This window comes from Xenopus tropicalis, chromosome 7, assembly GCF_000004195.4.
Source record: "Xenopus tropicalis strain Nigerian chromosome 7, UCB_Xtro_10.0, whole genome shotgun sequence".
Classification (NCBI taxonomy): domain Eukaryota; kingdom Metazoa; phylum Chordata; class Amphibia; order Anura; family Pipidae; genus Xenopus; species Xenopus tropicalis.
The window spans coordinates 78805298-78824409 of record NC_030683.2 but is presented as its reverse complement, the minus strand read 5'-3'; the positions used below and the strand labels follow the sequence as shown (position 1 = coordinate 78824409).

At 38.8% G+C, this 19112-nt stretch overlaps 1 protein-coding gene across 7 annotated transcripts in view; it reads left to right on the top strand.

Moving 5' to 3' along the window:
- arhgef12 (Rho guanine nucleotide exchange factor 12) overlaps positions 1-8310 on the top strand; it is a 105854-nt gene extending 97544 nt beyond the window's left edge. For 6 of the 7 annotated variants that reach the window (XM_031905189.1, XM_031905188.1, XM_031905187.1 and 3 more), the window contains 6 exons: positions 732-811; positions 1349-1462; positions 2682-3053; positions 3132-3364; positions 4395-4464; positions 6448-8310. In XM_031905189.1, coding sequence (XP_031761049.1) covers positions 732-811; positions 1349-1462; positions 2682-3053; positions 3132-3364; positions 4395-4464; positions 6448-6479 — 901 coding nt within the window. In that variant the 3' untranslated portion in view covers positions 6480-8310. 7 annotated transcript variants of the gene reach the window in all.
- The last annotated feature ends 10802 nt before the right edge of the window (positions 8311-19112 follow it).

The window sequence follows — 19112 nt, the reverse complement described above, 5'->3', positions numbered from 1 at the left end:
TATCTGATGTGATATACAAGGGTTTATCTGGATTAGTGTACATTTGTGGTATTATTACGAAGACACCCTGTATAGTTTTCTATCAGTTGCATAGGTGATTGGCTCTTCAATATATTGGTAGAACCGAATACAGTTACTTCAATAAATGTGAAACTCACATCAGCCCAGACTGGACACTTATCACCATACACCTCTCAACATGAAACCTGTAATATTGAATAATAGAGATAGCAGCTTTAAGGTGGCCATACACGTGGCGATCTGACGATGTTTCGTACCACCATCGGTCGCACGAAACATCGTAAGATCCGCCACACACCATTCAGGGCTGAATCGGCAGGTAAGGAGGTAGAAACAATAGGATTTCTACCTCCTTCTGCCGATTCAGCTCTGAAGGGAGAATTTTGGTCAGGCACCTTCTATGGCAGCTTCCTGCGATATCGGTCGACTCGCCGACATGCCATACACGCACCGATTATTGTACGAAACGAGGTTTCGTACGATAATATCGGTGCGTGTATGGCCACCTTTAGTCTTATCATTACTAGATAGGTGTAGGCTGTATCTAGGTGGATTTAGACATTCATAGACAATAGAGAAGGAAGGTCCACAAACAGAGTAGGAAATTGAGTTTTTTTGTTTGTCCTGCCTCCAGACATGCATGACAAGACTGGCTGTACTTTAGTGATTGTATCACTTTGAATCACTTTTTCTCTGGTATAATTTTGCAGAGAAGAACATGAAGATGTGGAGCAACAGAAAGTGTCACATGATCAACAAGAAGATAGACTTATCTATAGGCACAGTACAGGTAACTTTATTTTATTTGTTTACTGTAACACTATATTTACAATGTGCAAAATGTGTATAAATCATTCATGCCTCCAAAACATTTGTGCAAGTTATAAAATTATTTTTTAAACTTTTTATTTGCCCCTCCCACCTAACTTTTTTTAAAGTACTAGCCCACTGCCCCCTCTCCAACAGCATAGTTGCAGCTCTGTAAAATAGCCCCTAGGCCCCCATACCTGATGTCTAAATTAATCATGGGTGTTTTGGCATTGTACACACTCCTGTTCAGTGATAACTGCCAGGGAGCCAGCACCAGATATGTGCCCAAATATGAATGCTATGAGCCCTGCTATGCAATTGTACCTTTAGAGGCCCAAGGATTTTTTACACTGATGCAGCTATGAGGCTGGGGAGGGGCCCTCTCTTTTAAATAAATAGTGCAACAAATTGATATATACACCAGTTCTTCTAACAATATTTGTAAAAATAAAATATATACTATAACAGTTGAAATGACTTTAAATTTATGTGTGATTTGCAAATCTTTTACTCTTAGACAAAGACTCAGACACCGAAAGTTTAGTTCAATCGAAATCCCCCAGCAGCCCCAGTCCCTCCTCCTGTCTTTCATCTACAGAGCATCACCTGGCAGTGAACGCGCTCAGAAACTGTGAGTTGAAATTTGTCCTCATATCTAAAGCTGTAAACCTTGTTAGGGTACAAGACACTTGTCATGTCTTTTATGGGTAGTTTTTATTATAGTTTCAATTAGGGCTGTGCGGCACACCAGTCAGTGGCAGCTAAATGATAAGTACCCTCAGTGATGCACATGGAGCAGTGAAAGGCAGATCTCCAGCCACTACATGTGTATCAGCCATGATGATTTTCATTTGATATTATCAGAAACAATGACAGGATGGTTAGGGCGTTTTGACCTCAGCTGGTTTTTCCTGACTGCAACTGCAGTTGACCCCACCCTGTTTGATGTAGTCTTTATGGTGAACATACATGAGGCATTTTGTCACCAGTGAGAAATAGCACTTCCCACAGGTGACAAAGCTCTTAAAAATACCTTTGCATGGCATCTTACCCATGCCAACTTAATTATGTAATTATGTGAAAATGCAGAAAAAGCCATTTTCTCACAAATACTTTTACAGTTTTTGGACACTGCAGTTCAAGTAAGGTGCCAAGGTGTTGCGTCTCCCATGGGGAATGCAGTTTTCTCATGTGGTTTCTCTACCATGATGTGAGTTTAGCAGATCAGTGGTTAGAAGCTTATTAACATGGAACTCCTATCAGTTCAGGCAGGTAAATCCCCTCAGGAGTGATTTTAGGACACCTGCTTTTTTCTTCGTTTTTTTTTTTTTTTAATGTTTATAGGTTGACCAGAATTGGCACTGTTCCAAATTGCAGTACAACAAGCAAGGCTAAAGCATATTGGAGCCTATCAGAACTCAAAAGGCTGTGTGTAGTTTGCTTTTTTGAAAATGGGGCAGTACAGGAATCTGTTTAAGAAGCACTATTAACTGATGCATTAAAAAGGTGTTTCCCCATGAAAGTATCCCTTTAATGAGGGGAAAAGGCACAAACAAGGGGATTTAGAATGAACCAAGTGCATGCATTACTGTGGAAATAGAGCTCTTTATTAAAAGGGCTATACAAGTGACTCAAGTCTCCCCATACAGTAAAATAGGTTTTGTATCAAGCAAAGAAAAAGGGATTTTTTCATTAACAGAATTCTTCACCCAGAAAAGGGTAATGGAGATTGAGCGCTTATATTTGGCATTGCTAAATGTTAATAGCACTGACCAAATGGCACTAGTACTAGCAGAAGGCAAGTATTTGACATATAAACCCTTGCTTATTAATTATGCTTCTCTCTGCAGTGGGACTGCTAAAACAGTTACTGGTGCAGCAGCTGAAGCTCCTTCAGAAAGAGGAAGCCGAGAACTTTCAACGATTTTGCAGCCGTAAAACAAAGGAGCAGATGAGGGAGAGTGAAAAACTTACTAAGTTTTCAAGCTTGGATAAGCAGAACTGGGGAAGCAGGGAGTCCGATTTGAACAAAGAACTGCATGCTCAGCAAAGGGCCACAGACAGACGTTCTGAACATAGCAACACTGGCCCAGACTGTGTTGCTGAGGTATTGGAAGAGGGTGGGGAACAGTATTTTGATGCTCAGGAACCACAGATTGATATGAATGTAGATGGCTCTAAGAGAGAGAAGAACATTGAAGAGGCACAGTTCAGATTATCAGGTAGGCTTTAGAACCTGTAATTTGAGGTTATTCTACTTTTATTTGCTAGTCTTAACATTGCCTTGATTCTGGCTGCAGAAAATTACCTGATTCTGGATGGCTATGAGAACGTGCAGGAGAGCTCCACAGATGATGATCTCTCAGCCTCACAGTACCCCACCCAGTGCCCTGCTGTTAGTGATCCAGCCGATCCTTTGCATGTGGAAGAGAGACTGACTTTCAGTGCCCTCGATCCTACACCATCTTCTGAGGCTTTTAACCACATGCTTCAGTACATCGCAAACATTGAATCAGACTTGCAGCAGCTTAGGGTAAGCATTAAATTAACATGGTACATTTGATTTAGGAGCAGAAGTGTGTAGGGGAGCTGTTAAACATTCTAGGCAGTAATGCAGTGTGATTCTGAAGCTTTAACACACACACACACACCAAAATGAAGACCAATGGAAACATTTCCAAGATTTTGCCATACTGATAGTTAAATTAAAGGTGTACTACCTCATGAAGTGGCTTTAAATTACCTCTTTGACAAAAAAAAGTCAACCTAAAGATGCACTTGTCATAAGTACTAGAACTCATGTCTTTGTAGCCATCCTTTAGATTTTAAATGTACAATAATCTAGAATGCTTGGGACCTGGGTTTTTGCTTATGTGGGATCTTTTTGTATTTTGGATCTGTATACTGTTAGTCTACGGAAAAATTATTTAAGCATTAATGAAACCCAATAGGATTGTTTTGCCTTCAATAAGGATTAATTATATCTTTTAAGTTTTTAAAACTTAGAATTATATGCTTATAATGGAGTCTATGGGAGATGGCCTTCCTGTTTGGAAATTATGGATAACTGGTTTCCAGATAACAGATCCCATACCTGTATTTGGCTCTTTATATATAAGAGGTTGCAATAAGACTATAACTATCTCTTTATTATCCTTTTATTAAATCCTTTGTTTTTAAGATTGTTTAATTAGTAAAGAAAGTCTTTATTATTTTTTAAAGATATTAAATAATCACTGCACATTCCCTTTTATCAAGCAACTGCCAGAATGTTTTAGTTTTAAACGGCGTCGTTTTTATGTTACAATCAATTTATGCCAATTGAAATATCATTCTGTATTTTCTTCTGGTTTTGGAAGGTATCTTCACTGGAATTAACCATGAACTGATGAAAAGCATTTTTTATAAAAAAAAAAAAAAAAAAATCCTTTGTTCCAGTTTTCCAGTGTGCAAAACTATTCATGAGGTTATGATTCATATTAAAATATGAAATCTCTATTTTTTATGTTTATCTCATTAAATCTAGTATATTTGTTTATTTTTTGTTATGTGTCTGTTTGCAGGGGCTTGAAGAGTTTTATAACACATATCGAAACAGAGTGGCTACTTCAGGGGTCTTGGAGGAAGATCCAGGTATACGCCAACAGTTTTTTATTGCCTTCTCGGATTTTAGCATGCACACAATTAGCAAGTGTCTTCTCTGATGAAGCATTGTTAATCTTCTGTAGATTAGATGCTCCTATATTCCCCGGGCAGTTTAAGGCATGCAGACCGGAAGATTACAATTACATCCATGAATCGGGCTCTGCTTGCTTTGCATTTATGTGCTGCATGTATGAGCTTTACCTATCAGCTTGAATTCCAGCTCTCTTCTATTTTCTTTTTACTGATGATCCTGTTCAGTCCTCTCATCTTTTATTACAACTGGCCTAATCTCATCATTGTATTAGCACTAGCACAGTATAAAGTAATAGACATATTTTCTCTGGATTGCAGGGCAGTTTTTTTAGTTCAATTATAGTACGGAACAGTGACTAATGTGTGTTCCCTTTATTATGTAAGCTAATTTCAGGCATGATTAAGCAATTAAAAATCTCTGTGTGGGTTGTCTGTTAGCAGTAAATTAAGAAATTAAACATTAAAAAAGTTACTCCTTCAGCAATAGATTATATTAAAAGGGTTGTTGATTCTAAGTCTGTTCCAAATCCAATCAAAACAGACAAGACAGTGAAATTATGGATCCTCTTGTGGTATTGAGTCTTGTGCTCAGAAAGGAAGATAGCAGAGGAAAATACCATATTGGGTATTCTAAGTACAAACACTGCACTATAAAAACAAAGCCAATCACTTACCCTCTGTATGCTCCCAGGTGAATTGTATTACAAAGCTTTTAATACAAGGTTTTGTGCTAATGGTTGACCTTTATATTTTAAAGTGTAGCTGAACACAGCAAAGTCCAGGGCACTCAGGATATTTTTCTTTTATCAAAAAGATAGTTCAGACTAGGGTTGAACTGGGCCGGGAAAAAACTCAGCGGGCCCCGCCAACCAAGGCCCTGGCAGGTGGAGGCCGGCTGACTTTACATCTGGGGGGGGGGACCATGGGGTTACAGCCCTAGCAGGCCCTGGACACCCAGTCTGATAGTGGTACAGACTGATGTTTTGGGATCACAGAGTACCCCTTTCTCAAAGACCAAATGATTCGCACATAAAAAATTCACCACCACCAAACCACATGCTGGATAGCAAAATCTTTAACCCATTCAAGACCATTATCAACGATCCTCCAGAAAGCAGCCAAAGGATTTAGAAGTATTAAGAGTGTAAATCCAAAAGCACTCTTTCTGTAGTAACTGCCATTACCTGTATTGTCATTGTGAAGCCTGCAAATAAGGGTGAGGGCATTGATGTTCTAAACTACTGTCATTACAGGAAAAGGATGTTGGAGTTATTAGTAGATTGTTCATCTATCATTTACTGGGGCTTTTTTAAACAGTGGGCAAATTTGCACCTTGGCAGTAACCCATAGCAACCAATCAGTGATTAGCTTTTTTTAAAGGAGCTGCAAGTAGAACAGTAAAATCAAATATCTGATTGGTTGCCTAACTTCCCAGGTTCAGGTTTGTCCGGTGTTTATAAATGACCCCAATTGTCTTTTAACCCTGTTTCTAAATTTAAGAAAGAGATTAAGAATCTGGTCCATTGTGAATTTCAACTGGTTGGGTGATGGAGGGTGAAAAAGATTTTCTATTGATTTGTGTGATGCTGTGATTTACAGTCTACCTAAAGTCCATAAAAGTCTGATTAACCCACCACCCCAACCAACTGTTCATTTTGTGTTTGACATTGAGAAATGGGTACTATGTGACCCTGAAACGTCAGTCTGTACTGCATTTTTGATACAAAGAAGAAGAAAAATATCCTGAGTGCCCTGGATTTTGCTGTATTCAGTTGAATTTGGAAAGTGGCGATTTTCCTTAAGTGATTACCAGGTGGATATGATTTGTTGAGTGTCGTGTAATACCTCATTTGTGAACTTTACATTAGTTTTACATTAACACCATTGTGTTGAATTACAAGAATATCCTAATGCTGTATTTGGTTTTTTTATCCGTAGATAAGGCAATGCTTCCTACAGATAAGGGTTAAATCCAGAGATTATTCGACTTGGTCCATGGAATCACAGCAGATTTTAAGGGATCTCTGCCTGCAGTTCCTTACCCTACTTTGGGAACACACGCATGTGCACAGTCTGCTGCCAACACACTCCAGCCTCCCCAACTCATGATCCACATTAAGATACCAAATGTACAGATATGTGGTGATAGGATATAAAAGTATTTAGCAATTTCTACAAGAAGTGAAGAAAAAACTGAGAGATGTATTTATTTGTCTTTGAGTTAAGGCACATTGTTTTCTTGCTTTTTTTATTGTTATATATTTTCAACCTGTTATTGTTCGTTACATGGGTGAGTTCATGGCAAACCCATCTGTACTGCAGTCAAGCAGCAGAGGGAGTTTGGTAGGTGCATTTAGCATAATCACATCTTTTTACAATCAGTCTTTCGAGGCTGTTGATCATGCATGTTCAGTGTGATATTGCCCTTAAAGGGCACACCCATGCTTCTTTCCCATATATAAGGGGAAAAGTCATGCCAGTTACACCAAATAGACGAGTGTCATTACATTAGTAGTTAAGATGCTGCTGCTTGTCCTCCAGAACACTAGCATAGGTTGCCAAAACACTACTGAGCTAGCCATGCCCTTTTTGAGACAGGCACAGGCACCACAAATGATGAGGGCCAGTAATAAAGTTGCCTGGTGGCCTGCCTCCGTATTTGCACTGACAGTGCCAAGGTGCTCTTACCTGAGTTTTTACCCTCCCATTCCATCCACCATTTACACCTAAGGCTGGAGATATATTCAGAAGTCTCTTCACCCACAACCAAGTATTTAATCGTATACTTCCAGTATAAGCTGCAACTTTTTTAGGCTTTTGACTTAATAGCAGCTCATTTGGTAGCCATGCTACCATTTTCTGTACATCTGAGCAGTTTGGGAGAGAAAACTGCCCCTCTGCCAGCAAATAGCAGAATTCTGTGCCAATTACTGTTAGTGGTTAGCTGTTACCCTTAAAATCTTCCCACAGAGATCACCTGGGAACCTTCTCTTAAACCACAGGGAACCTTGTGTTAATTCAGACAATCTCTCAGATCTGATGCCTGCACAATGAAACAGCATACGAGGAGGAACAAATTACGCGATCATACAATCATCTCTCCTGTCTGCAGCAGAGAGCCAGTCAACTGACAGATTTGCACCACCGAAGGTGACCAAATATTTACAGGTGCTCCTTCTTGGGTATCATCAAGTTCACCAGCCCTCTCTGTTCCACTACATTACCAGACAGTTACATGTTTGCTAGCTAATATCATTTAGATCTTTTAAATGCCCTTGTAGACATCAACATTTGTACAACCACTGCCTGCAGCTAGCTTAGAATGCTGGATCTGCTGATTCTATATCCTCTTAGATGCTAATGTAGCTGGATTAGAGGGACAGGAAGTGGGCTAGAATGCGTCTTTGCACTTTTAGGACTGATTATTCACAGCTTACTTTGCTGTGTTTTTCCCAATAAAGGGAGTGTTCTGTACCCTTTCTGTATTTTTTGTATAAAAAAAACTCTACTGGTTGTATTCACTTTGTACATCAGTAACAGTGGCTAAAACCAAGATTTTGGAGTATTCTTTACAAGAAAGTTAACATTCATATTCTATGTTTTTAATGATCATGAATGACTGTCTGATATATAATTATCCTGATGTATGTTTGTGAAATAGCTCTTTTTATTCGTTATAGCCCATAAGTATGTATGTTTCTGGAAAGAAATATCTCTCAGCTAAAGATATTTTTGGAGGGGGGTGGTTCAGGGAGAGTGGGAAGTAATATTCTGATATTAAATAAGCTTACAGAAACATAAGTTCCTCTTTCATGTTTTTTTTTGTTTGTTATTGGATTACTACTGTAAGTGATCATTTGAAAGAAAAAAGCTATCCCTATATGTAAGCATTTCAAAGCAGTTTAATGGATGTTGATTTCTTTATTTTAAAGTTTATATTTACCAGTCATCTGTGTCAGGGTTTCTCAAAGGCTTGAGCTAAAAACATCGTAAAATTGTACAGGATCCCCATATTCCTGCAATTATTATTTGTGACAAAAATATCTTGCAAAATGTGCTGCTTTGTGGTCTTGAAATGGGGCTACAGGTTGCTTATTTTAGTAAATATATGTAACATATAATGGAATGGTCACAGTGGTAAGGCAGTTAAAGGGGTGGTTGACCTATAAGATAACTTTTAGTATTTTATGGAATGCCATATTCATAGCAACTTTAATATTGGTTTTCATTATTTTTATAGTTCTTGAATAATTTGCCTTATACATCTCCAGCTTTCGGCAACCAAAAAAACTATTGCTCTGTGATGCTACAATTTTCTTTTCAGCCCCTCTGCTTTTAAAACCCAAGTCTTTTATTGAAACCACTGCCTGGTTGCTAGTGTAAATAAGACCTTAGAAACCAGATAGCTCATGAAAACTGGAGAGCTGCTGAACAAAAAGCAAATAATTAATAAAATATTGCCTCAGAATATCAATGTCCACAACATACTAAAGGTTAATTGAAATTTGAATGACCCCTTTAACCAGCTGACAAACAGGTTAATATGTCAAAATTAAACCATACTGGTTTTCAGTAAATAATGAAGGTAAATCTGTCAATTCTGATTCGCTAAGTAATCTATATTAGATGTAAACTCTGGCATGTATTAACTCCTGCAGTGTTGACTGTGAGAGATCGTCTTTGCCATAGCGACAGGCCATCAAAAAATACCTTGTAATGTAGAAGAATATGGATCATCTAAGTAAAACAATCCTGCATAATCATAAGAAAATGTGGAACAAGGTGTTTTCCTGTGATTAAGCCAAATTGCTGTATATTTAAGTGTTTTACATGTGGTGATCCACATTTTCCATTCATTTTAAGGTATCCACTTTGTCATCCACAGACAAACTACTTGTTAACAACATCCCTTTTGGAAAAGACAGCAAACATTTTAATCCCTTCAAATTATTTTTGTCAAACAGTACTCTTTGGTCAACTGATACATTAGAGTATTTCTCTAATACTCAAGCGCAGAAACATTTTAAGTGTTGGAATGATCTGTCTTGTTTTGTATATTTAGGGTCTTCGGATACTGAGTTAATTTATATACAGGGTCTAAGACAACAAGGATTTTCTGGAAGATCATGGGATTTTGTAATACATATATATCCTTTTATTCAATGGTGTAAGTTTATAAGAAACAAAGTTAACTTGTGGTTAACCTCAAGGAACTGTTTTGCAGTATTATGAACTGGTGACATAATTCTAGCAGATTGTAATTATGCACCATATATGTAGTATTTGGCCTAGAGACATTGTAGTCCAATAAAAGTGGCGAGTCATGCCTCCAGAGTTGGCCACATTAGGTTCATATTATTTAGATCGTGGCTGTCCCTTTTCAATGTGTTCAAAAGTCTCTCATATAAACCGCGCACACTGGCAAAGTCCTTTATAATTCATCAGAGATAGCACAAGCAATTTCAGATCCGATAGTAAGTTTGTAGAAGCAGAATGGGCACAACTAGATAATAAAATATTCTCTGTATTCTTTAACACAGACCATGTACATGAAGATTTCAAGTCTTAGAATAAAATTCCCAAAGTGTATCCTCCCACAGATAATGGAAAATCCTTCAGATTATCTTGTAACACTACCCCAGTAAAACATGTGAGACCTCTTAAAGGAACAGTAACACCAAAAAATGAAATTGTATAAAAGTAACTAAAATATAATGTGCTGCTGCCCTGCACTGGTAAAAGTTGTGTGTTTACTTCAGAAAGTCTACTATAATTTATATAAATAAGCCGCTATGTAGCCATGGAGGCAGCCATTCAAAGGAGAAAAGGCACAGGCACATAGCAGATAACAGATAAAACAAAATTGTATTCTACAGAACTTATCTGTTATCTGCTATGTAACCTGTGCCTTTTCTCCAGCTTGAATGGCTGCCCCCGTGGCTACACAGCAGCTTATTATATAAAGTATAGTAGTGTTACTGTAGCAAACACCAGTTTTACCAGTGCAGGGCAACAGTGCATTATATTTTTATTACTTTAAAGCTCTTTCATTTTTTGGTGTTACTGTTCCTTTAAGAATCCTATGGATCAATAGCCATATTGAGACCAGTAGCAGTGTCTTCCACAATAGTTAAAACAGTCAAATATAGGTTCCAGGAACTTGCTGTCATGCCTGGAGAAGTGTTTGAAGAGATCACGTCAGTCCTCTCTTCTTGGAAGACATGGCACTCAACATCACCCATGAAGCAGCCTCAGTATCTGTGCCCAGAGCTTTATGGTTACTGTTTCTTGTGATACAGCATGTGTGCTGTGATACAGCATTCATAAATAGACTTCTCTAAAATGTATGTGTTCACAATTATTGGGTTCTAAACTTGAATATATGTCACATATGGCAAAGAAGCTTTCCTACCACAGGTGAAGAGGCCCCCTCCTTGGACCATCATCATGATAGTATAGATCTTCTTAGCAAAACTAGAGCAAGACTTCTAGAAAATCAATTTTGGCCAAAGGGCAGGATTTCTAACCATTCTTGCCTCAAAGCACCAGCCATTGCAAGGAAAAATCTTGCACAAATCTGTCAACCTTCTATTACACACTTTATTGCACGTACAGGTACAGGACACACTTTCTAAAATGACAACAACCAGATTAGTTCCCTTCAAAAATGGCCTTGTTGACCATTTTAAAATATCTGCTTTGATTTAGAGTCATAACACCTGTCCCAGGTAAATACTGCTTCTCCAGTTACTATTCCAACACCTTCTTATAACCAAAAAAAGGACTGAGGATTCACCCAGTCGTCATTCTGCACCCCTTGAACAGATTTAAAGATGGAGCGTCTTTCTTTCACCATAAAGGCTCTAAAGTCTTGGATTTCTATGTTAAAATTAGATATCAAGGATGCATACCTGCACATTCCCATCGACAAACATCACCAGCGCTTCCATCAAACTCAAGGCACACTCAAGATTTAATTTAAAAAATCCATCTGTAGCAGCCCAAGAAATTTTCAATCTGTTGAGAAAAGGCACAGCCTAACTTGGTGGACTAATTTGCCACATCATCTTCAAGACTGTGTCTGGTACTGATGTGTCCAAAAGATATTTAAGAATGTGTGTATGCTTGGTTGGGGAGCATTCTGCCCCCCAAAAGCTTACCAAAGGACATAGTCCCAGCAGGAATCTAGACTTGCACTCACATACGGCAACACCTGGTAAAGGGGTTGTTTACCTTAAAATTAACTTTTAGTATGATGTAGACAGTGATATTTTGAGACAATCTGCATTTGGTCTTTATTTTTAATTTTTTGTTTTTTAATTATTTAGTTTCTGTTAGGCAGTTGTCCAGTTTTGATTTTCAATAGCTATCTGGTTGCTAGGGTCCAATAGACTGAATAGGAGATGAAGAGAGATAAATAGATATGTAATGGAAAGTAACACTAAAACTGTAGCATCACATCAACAGATATTTTTGGCTGCCATGGTTAGTCACATTCAAAAGCTAGGAAGAAGGCAGCACATAATTTAAAAATAATTGAAAAAAAAAATACCGATCTTAAAGTTGTTTATAACAGGACATTCTATAAATAAAAGTTAATCAAACATGAACAACCACATTAAAGGAAAACCTATCCAGATCCAGTTGGACAGTGACACTAATGTAGCATACCTAAACTAAGAGTGACTAACAGAGAGAGTATGCTGTTCTTAGGTGTCAAGGCTGCTTTAACACACGTGCCAAGATTATTAATCAGATGATCATCATACCTTCCTTCTGTCCAAAACCACCCATCCCTATGGATACATTGTTTTACAAGTTCAATGCTGTCAGAGCTCTTAAATGTTACCTACAACGAACTTCTCAGTTCCGAAAATCAAATTCTCTTCTGGTGCTTTTTAGATCTAATGCGTTTGGTCTCTAGCTACTATAACTAGATGGATACGTGTCCACTATTTCCCAGGCCTATAGTGTTAAGACCCAATCCACATGAAAAAGCAGAAGGCCCAGGGGTCTATCCTTCTTTCATTATGCAAAAACACTATTTCTTTGGAGATCCCCAGAAATTACATTTAATATTTGTTACTAAAAGTGTACAGAAGCCTGCCTGTGAGTAGTCTTCTTTATTTACCTGCAGTATCAGATGGGAACTATGTGATGGAGCAACATCCTCAGTATCCCTTCAATATTCAGCTTGGTTTTGTTTTTTATTTTAAATTACTATTTGGCTCTGCTTATTTATTGTCATTCTCAAGAGGTGGAAAACAGCAAAAGTAAAATTTAGTTCCACAGTCTTACTTACCCGGGGCTATGCAGTGGTCTCCAGCTGCTGCTTTCTCACCAACTCCTCCGAGGTGGAAAATGGCTAAAACAGATGCAAACAAAGGCATAATGAGAGTAAAATGCAGCCTTACAGTCTCTATAAAGCTAGTGTGTGACACACAATGCATGGGGCTGTTGGAGTACTGTATCTGTGAAACAAACATTCTTAGGGCTCTGTCTGTTTGCACATAAAGCGACACTGTGCCTGTCAGTGCAGATATAGAAAGAAGCACGTAATATTCGTACCCAGGGTTGTTACCTCTTACCTTTGGGACCATTGCAAGCCTTTACTGAACACAGCAGTCATGTTCACACAAAGTGTGGTGCAACAGAACTGACTTTATTACAGGATCATTAAAATGCAATCGGGAAACTTTGGCTAGTTTCACAGGTATTATTCACAGTCAAACAGTCACAGCATATCTCTCTTAAAGCCTTCAGAGCCCCTGTCTCCTACAGTGTCTGAGCTTATACAGCGCACCCTTCTACCCTATTCCTAAACACTCACAGTCCCTATTTGGTGCACTATTACCCCTGGGGCTCTGTTCCAAAAATCTGATTCCTTGGGGGACCCAAGCTGTTTGTGCTAGATAACCTGCCTAGTTCTTGTTCCTAGAACAAGCTAGTACCCTCTCTGTCTACCCTACCAGGGGTTGGGTGGTCCACCTTATTTTACTCAGTTTCGTCTGCTGATCTTCCAAGGCCAAATAGAGCCAGTGCACAGTAATGCACTGCCTTATATAGGCTTCCGCATGGATTTAGCACCACCTGTTGGCAGGGCCTACTCATAGTTTTAACTTTACATTAATTAAATAATTGCTTTATTTTACCCCTTTCCAAGCAGATGGGTGGCCACCAACTTTCTCTACTTTCACTTCTGTAGAAAAGCTGATGCACAGCCCTGTTTGTCATTAGCCTTACTTTTACTCTTTCTGTATGAGGTATTTCATTGGTGAGCTAGCCTTAATTTTGCCTATTGCTCTTTTATCCCACATTCTGTATCAGTAGGGGTCATTTTCAACACTGGGCAGTAACCTATTAAATTGTTGCATTCATTGTTCTACCTGCAGCTGGCTAAAAAAAGCCAGTCACTGATTGGTTGCTTTGGTTTACTGCCCATGGGCAAATTTGCCCAGTATTGATAATGAGCCCCAGTGTCTCTTATTCATCCCCTTTAATTCTTGGTACAGTAATTACTTAACTCCCTCTTTTACTCACACACAGATATTGCTCCTTAAACACAGCTATGTAATAGGTGCCAGAAACATAAGCAGTATCCACATTCAGTACATAAGTACATGGTGTGAAAGATCATTGACACAGAACTGTATATACTCAGTATTTGGGGATCTAAGAGCATGGGACGCAGGTGTTTAGCCTTTGTTAGTTGTCAGTCAAGAACGTGTCTTGTGCAGATATTAGTCTATCCATTCAGCAATGCATTAGAAGTGCACTTTGCAGCATAATAATGCAATCTAAGCTCACTAAAAGAGAAAAGCATATTTTCATGCTTCTGAATTTTGCCTTTGGAAGATCATATTCTGTTACTGGAGCCATTTAATTACATGGCAATTTGTTTTCTTTTAAACACATTCGGTTTTTTATCTTTTATTGATGGATGGAATTTTGAATAGATGGTCTGTATTTTTTTGTTAAGGACTTGCACATCTGTTTCTAAGCCATGATTCTGTCATCCTTCTGTTTAACCTTGCTTTTGTACTTTGGTTTAGGCTGTATGTGCTTTTTGCTATCTGTTTTCCTTGTGTTAACAATAACTGATTATTCCCCTGAGAAATGTATTGACTTAGAGCAGCATCTTTACAAAAAGCTGTTACAGTGCAAATAAAACTGCACAGTTTTGCTTCCTCTACTATGGCCTGACCCAATCTACTCTACTATGTCCCATCTTCAGGGAAATTGCTGATGTCTTCTTGCACATACAGCAACTTCGGGGTTGTGCTGGTTGAATCTGCTCATTTATAGCAGAAATACTGCATCACTTTGGGTGATCATTAAATTAGTCCATACTGTGTCCATTACAGTCTTTTGTTTCCATTGCATGGACCACTTTGTTATCCCTAAGTTAACTGCTCCTGATGTTGACAACTGTGTAGTGGTTGCCAGGTGCACCCAGTTTGTGCTTCTCTTGCTAACCTTCCAGGAAAAAAGGCACACCACATGGCAGTTTTTAAAAGGGTAGTTAACTGTTATTATGTTATAGAGCAGGGATCGCCAATGTTTTTTTACCCCTGAGCCACATTCAAATGTAAAAAGACTTGGGGAGCAACACAAGCATAAAACATGTTCCTGGGGGTACAAATAAGGACTGTTATTGGGTATTTGGTAGCCCCTATGTGGACTGGCAGCCTACAGGAGACTCTGGCAGTACATCTGGTTTTATGCAACCAAAACTTGGCCACTGGGAGCAACATCCAGGGGGTTGGGGAGCAACATGTTGCTCACAAGCCACTGGTTGGGGATCACTGTTATAGAGTGACCTATTCTTTGCAAATTTTTGAGTGTTTTTTTTCATTATTCATCTCTTTTTCTGACCCTTTCCAGCTTTTACATAGGAGTCGCTGAAGCCAAAGTCCATTGCTCTACTATTCAGGCCCTCTCCTATTCATCTTTCTGGCTCTCATTGATAACATTGCCTAGTCTCTATTGTAAATAAGACACTAGAAGCAGATAGATGCCAACATTTCAAACTGGAGACCTGCAGCAAAATAGCTAAACGATTTAAAAACCATAAAAACTGAAGACTAATTTCAAATGGTCTCAGGATAGGGTTTTCACCTTTTGAAGCAGGAAAGTCCAGGTGGGGCCAGGGCAGGTGATGTCAGGGTGGTGACATTTAGTGGGCAGAGCATAATGTTAGGGGAGGGGCTATGACTCTCAGTTGATGACTGGCTGATTGCTGCATCATTCACTGCAGAGACCTGTCCAGTTTGGAAAACAGGCAACAAGCAAAACCGGACAGAATCTCAGAATAAAGTAGTCTACATTGTACTTAAAATGAGTTTTTGCTGAAATCCTGCCTTGACTTTTATTCAGAAGCTAGATAAACATTCAAATGTTTCAGGGGAACACTGCCTCCTTTCTCTATGCATCATTTCACAACGCACACAAAACAGAAAATGCATGTAGACGTGATTCCACATCCCTTCGTCTGAAATCCTTAGAGACTCCTGAATTCTTGGAGAGTTTCTCCTGAGACTTGATCACAGAATTCTACAATACAAATCAGCATCAGGTAGCCAAATGTAATATTGTGGGATATCCGATTGCTGTCCTCAGTTACTTCCTTTACCTCTTCAGACCCCAAAAACTTTTGTTTAATGTTATTTCAGCAGGTGGCACAGCTACCAGAGTATGGCTTTTCCAGAAATGTCAACTAACCCCCTATCATATACTTTTGTGGCTCAGTGTAAGCCAATCCTTCCAACAATATTTCAATATCCAGAGCAAAACTTATATCCAGAACAATAACTGTATATATTTTTTTATTTACATAGCACTACTTATGTACACAGTGATGTACAGAAGAACAATAAAGGGGTCATTACATTAATGGATAAATACAGAGAACAATAATGAATACAAATAAAGAAAAGGTACAATTTGCATTAAAGATTCTACAGAGTTAAATGACAAGAGGATGGACATGCCTTCCCTGTAGAGCTTACAGTCTAAATGGGAGGGTAACTTACAGACACAAACAGAAGGGCATTAAGTGATGCAGGATACAGTGGGTGATATTGCAATATAAGTGCCAGTTCTCAGATCATGTGCTGTGCGAGTGCTCTAAGAGGTAGTCTTTGAGTTTGGTTCTGAAGAGATTGAGGGAGAATTATCTCAAGGGGAATTCAGGAATGACCTTCAAAATATAAGGAGCATCATGGAAGAAAAGTTTAAGATGGGAAACAGCAGTAGTAGTGGGGGGTGCAACCACGTGGTTACTCTGAGTGGAACGGCCGGGAGCATGTGGAGGCAGAAGATGTTGGGAAATGCAGAGGAATGAAGGGCTTTGAAGGTTAAGAGAAGGAGCTTGTAAGTCATTCTTTGTTTAATGGGAAACCATGATAAGAACTTCAGCAGTGAAGGGGCCTGTACTCCGTTAGGTGAAAAGAGGATAATTCTGGAAGCAGTGTTTATAATTTACTTCTTCTTCAAGGATGTATAAGTTTTTACTGAAAAAAAAGACATGAGACCTTTCATTTATTTTTTAATACATAAATTGCCAGTATTATATGACAAAACTGTGAGGCTTCAAAAGGCCTCTCTCTGGATCAGGCATTTTTTTTATATAGGCATTAAAGATTGAACTTCATGGACGTGGTTTTTTTTTTTGTTAAACCTAACTTACTATGTAATGTGATTTTAAAAATTCCTTAAGGTTTTATAACATGAATAAGGCTTGCTAAACGCTTTTCATTTTCTTTACACCCTAGTTATCCCGCACTATATATTAGTTCCAAAGAAAGTGCTCTGTGATTGTCCAGGCTCAAAGCAGTTCTGATAATACTAATAAAAATCTGCTTTAATTTTCCATCAAGCAGATGCGCACATTGTACTCATTTTGTCCACTTTCCTGACCCCTCCAGCGATCCAAAGATTAAATTTTCTGCTCAGAACATTCATTACTTTGCAAATTCTTTCTTGTCACGTTTCGGACTGTTCTTGCAGACAACAGTTTACTGGGACAAAATCCTTCATAAAACAATTGTCTACATCTGTGTTATCACTTAATGCCTACAGCTGCCATCAGCTACATATCTTTATCTGTATTTTGCATTGTATCCTTTCCTGCCGCAGCTCATTGTAAGGACTTCCTAAATCAGTTCTTTTCAGAATAAAGGCAAAAATTGCAATCAAACCATCTTTATCTAAATATACTCTGCTGAAGGAAGGTCAGGTCCCTCCCAAGGTGGCCATACACGGGCAGGTTTAAGCATTCAGAGCAAGTCAGCAGCTTATCTGCCTGTGTATGAGGCCTGTCTGACCAATATCGGGCATATGTTGATCAAGCAGTTTTAAAAATCCTGTCTGTTTCAGGACCAGATTGGCTCATTGATACAGTCTATTCCCTGATGGTCTGCATACGGTTGAAGGGTTGGGGGCACTGGAAGGGCCCTCACGTTATAGACAAAAACCTCTTAAAATTGTAAAGTAACATGATCTGAATTTTAGTTGGCAGTGTCCATATATACAAAGGCAGATAACATTCTGAGGGAGCCAGGAGTAAGAGGACATGACACAAAATCACTAATGGGAGCAAATATCCCAGCCTTTATAATATCAGTACTAGGATTACATATTTAAAACTATATTGCTTTGTTTTTTTCATTCTCAGCTCGCTTTTCTTATATTAACAAGTTAACAATTATAGTCTTTAAAGGCCAAAGCGAAAGTAATTGCTTACTTAATTGTAAGTAATTGCTGCTAGCACCAGTGACATTTGCAACAGACTGCTCTTTTATAAAGGTAGTGACAATCCTCATAAATGGTTTCATACTGTCAAGTGTAGGCTTCTTGAAAATCTCTTTTCTACAAATAAGCAAATGCGAGGCACAGGGCCCTTACAAGAGACTCCATTATAATTGCATATGGGACATCTTCTTAAACAGTACTGTAACTAGGGCTTCAGTGGATATTTGTACAACTGTGTCCCGCTGGGAATATCAGCTTTCTCCTGCAGCACCCCTAATGTCAGCAAACCCCATTAGGGACAAGCCCTGGTACAAGTCATATTGCTTGCACCTCTGATATTTAGTCCACTGGTTGCCACCAACACTTTTAAATCATATCATCACCATATTCTTAATTTCAGGTCTTGTATCCACCAAGAAGGAAAAGTAAAATCACTGGGGATGCTAATATGTTAGGCAGCCCCCAGTGATTGTACTCGCCTTGTACCCGGGTTGGTGCTGCTGTTAGGAGAAAAACGCTGCAAAGGAGCAATCCTCTTCCTTTTCGCTATCTATCTTTGGAATTCCAGGGCCAGTGCATGCGCAGTAGGGTGAAAAAGGCAGCTTTTTTTTGTTAAAGTTCTGCTTTTCACTCTACTGCACATGTGCAAGCAGTACGAAGACAGAAGAAGGAAGAGGATGGATCGTTCGCAGCTACCTAGCGCTAGTGCAGCACCAGCTTGGGGTATAAGGTAAACAATTAGGCACTGGGGGGTGCCTAACATTATACATTTTCACATACAGTGGTGTGAAAAACTATTTGCCCCCTTCCTGATTTCTTATTCTTTTGCATGTTTGTCACACTTAAATGTT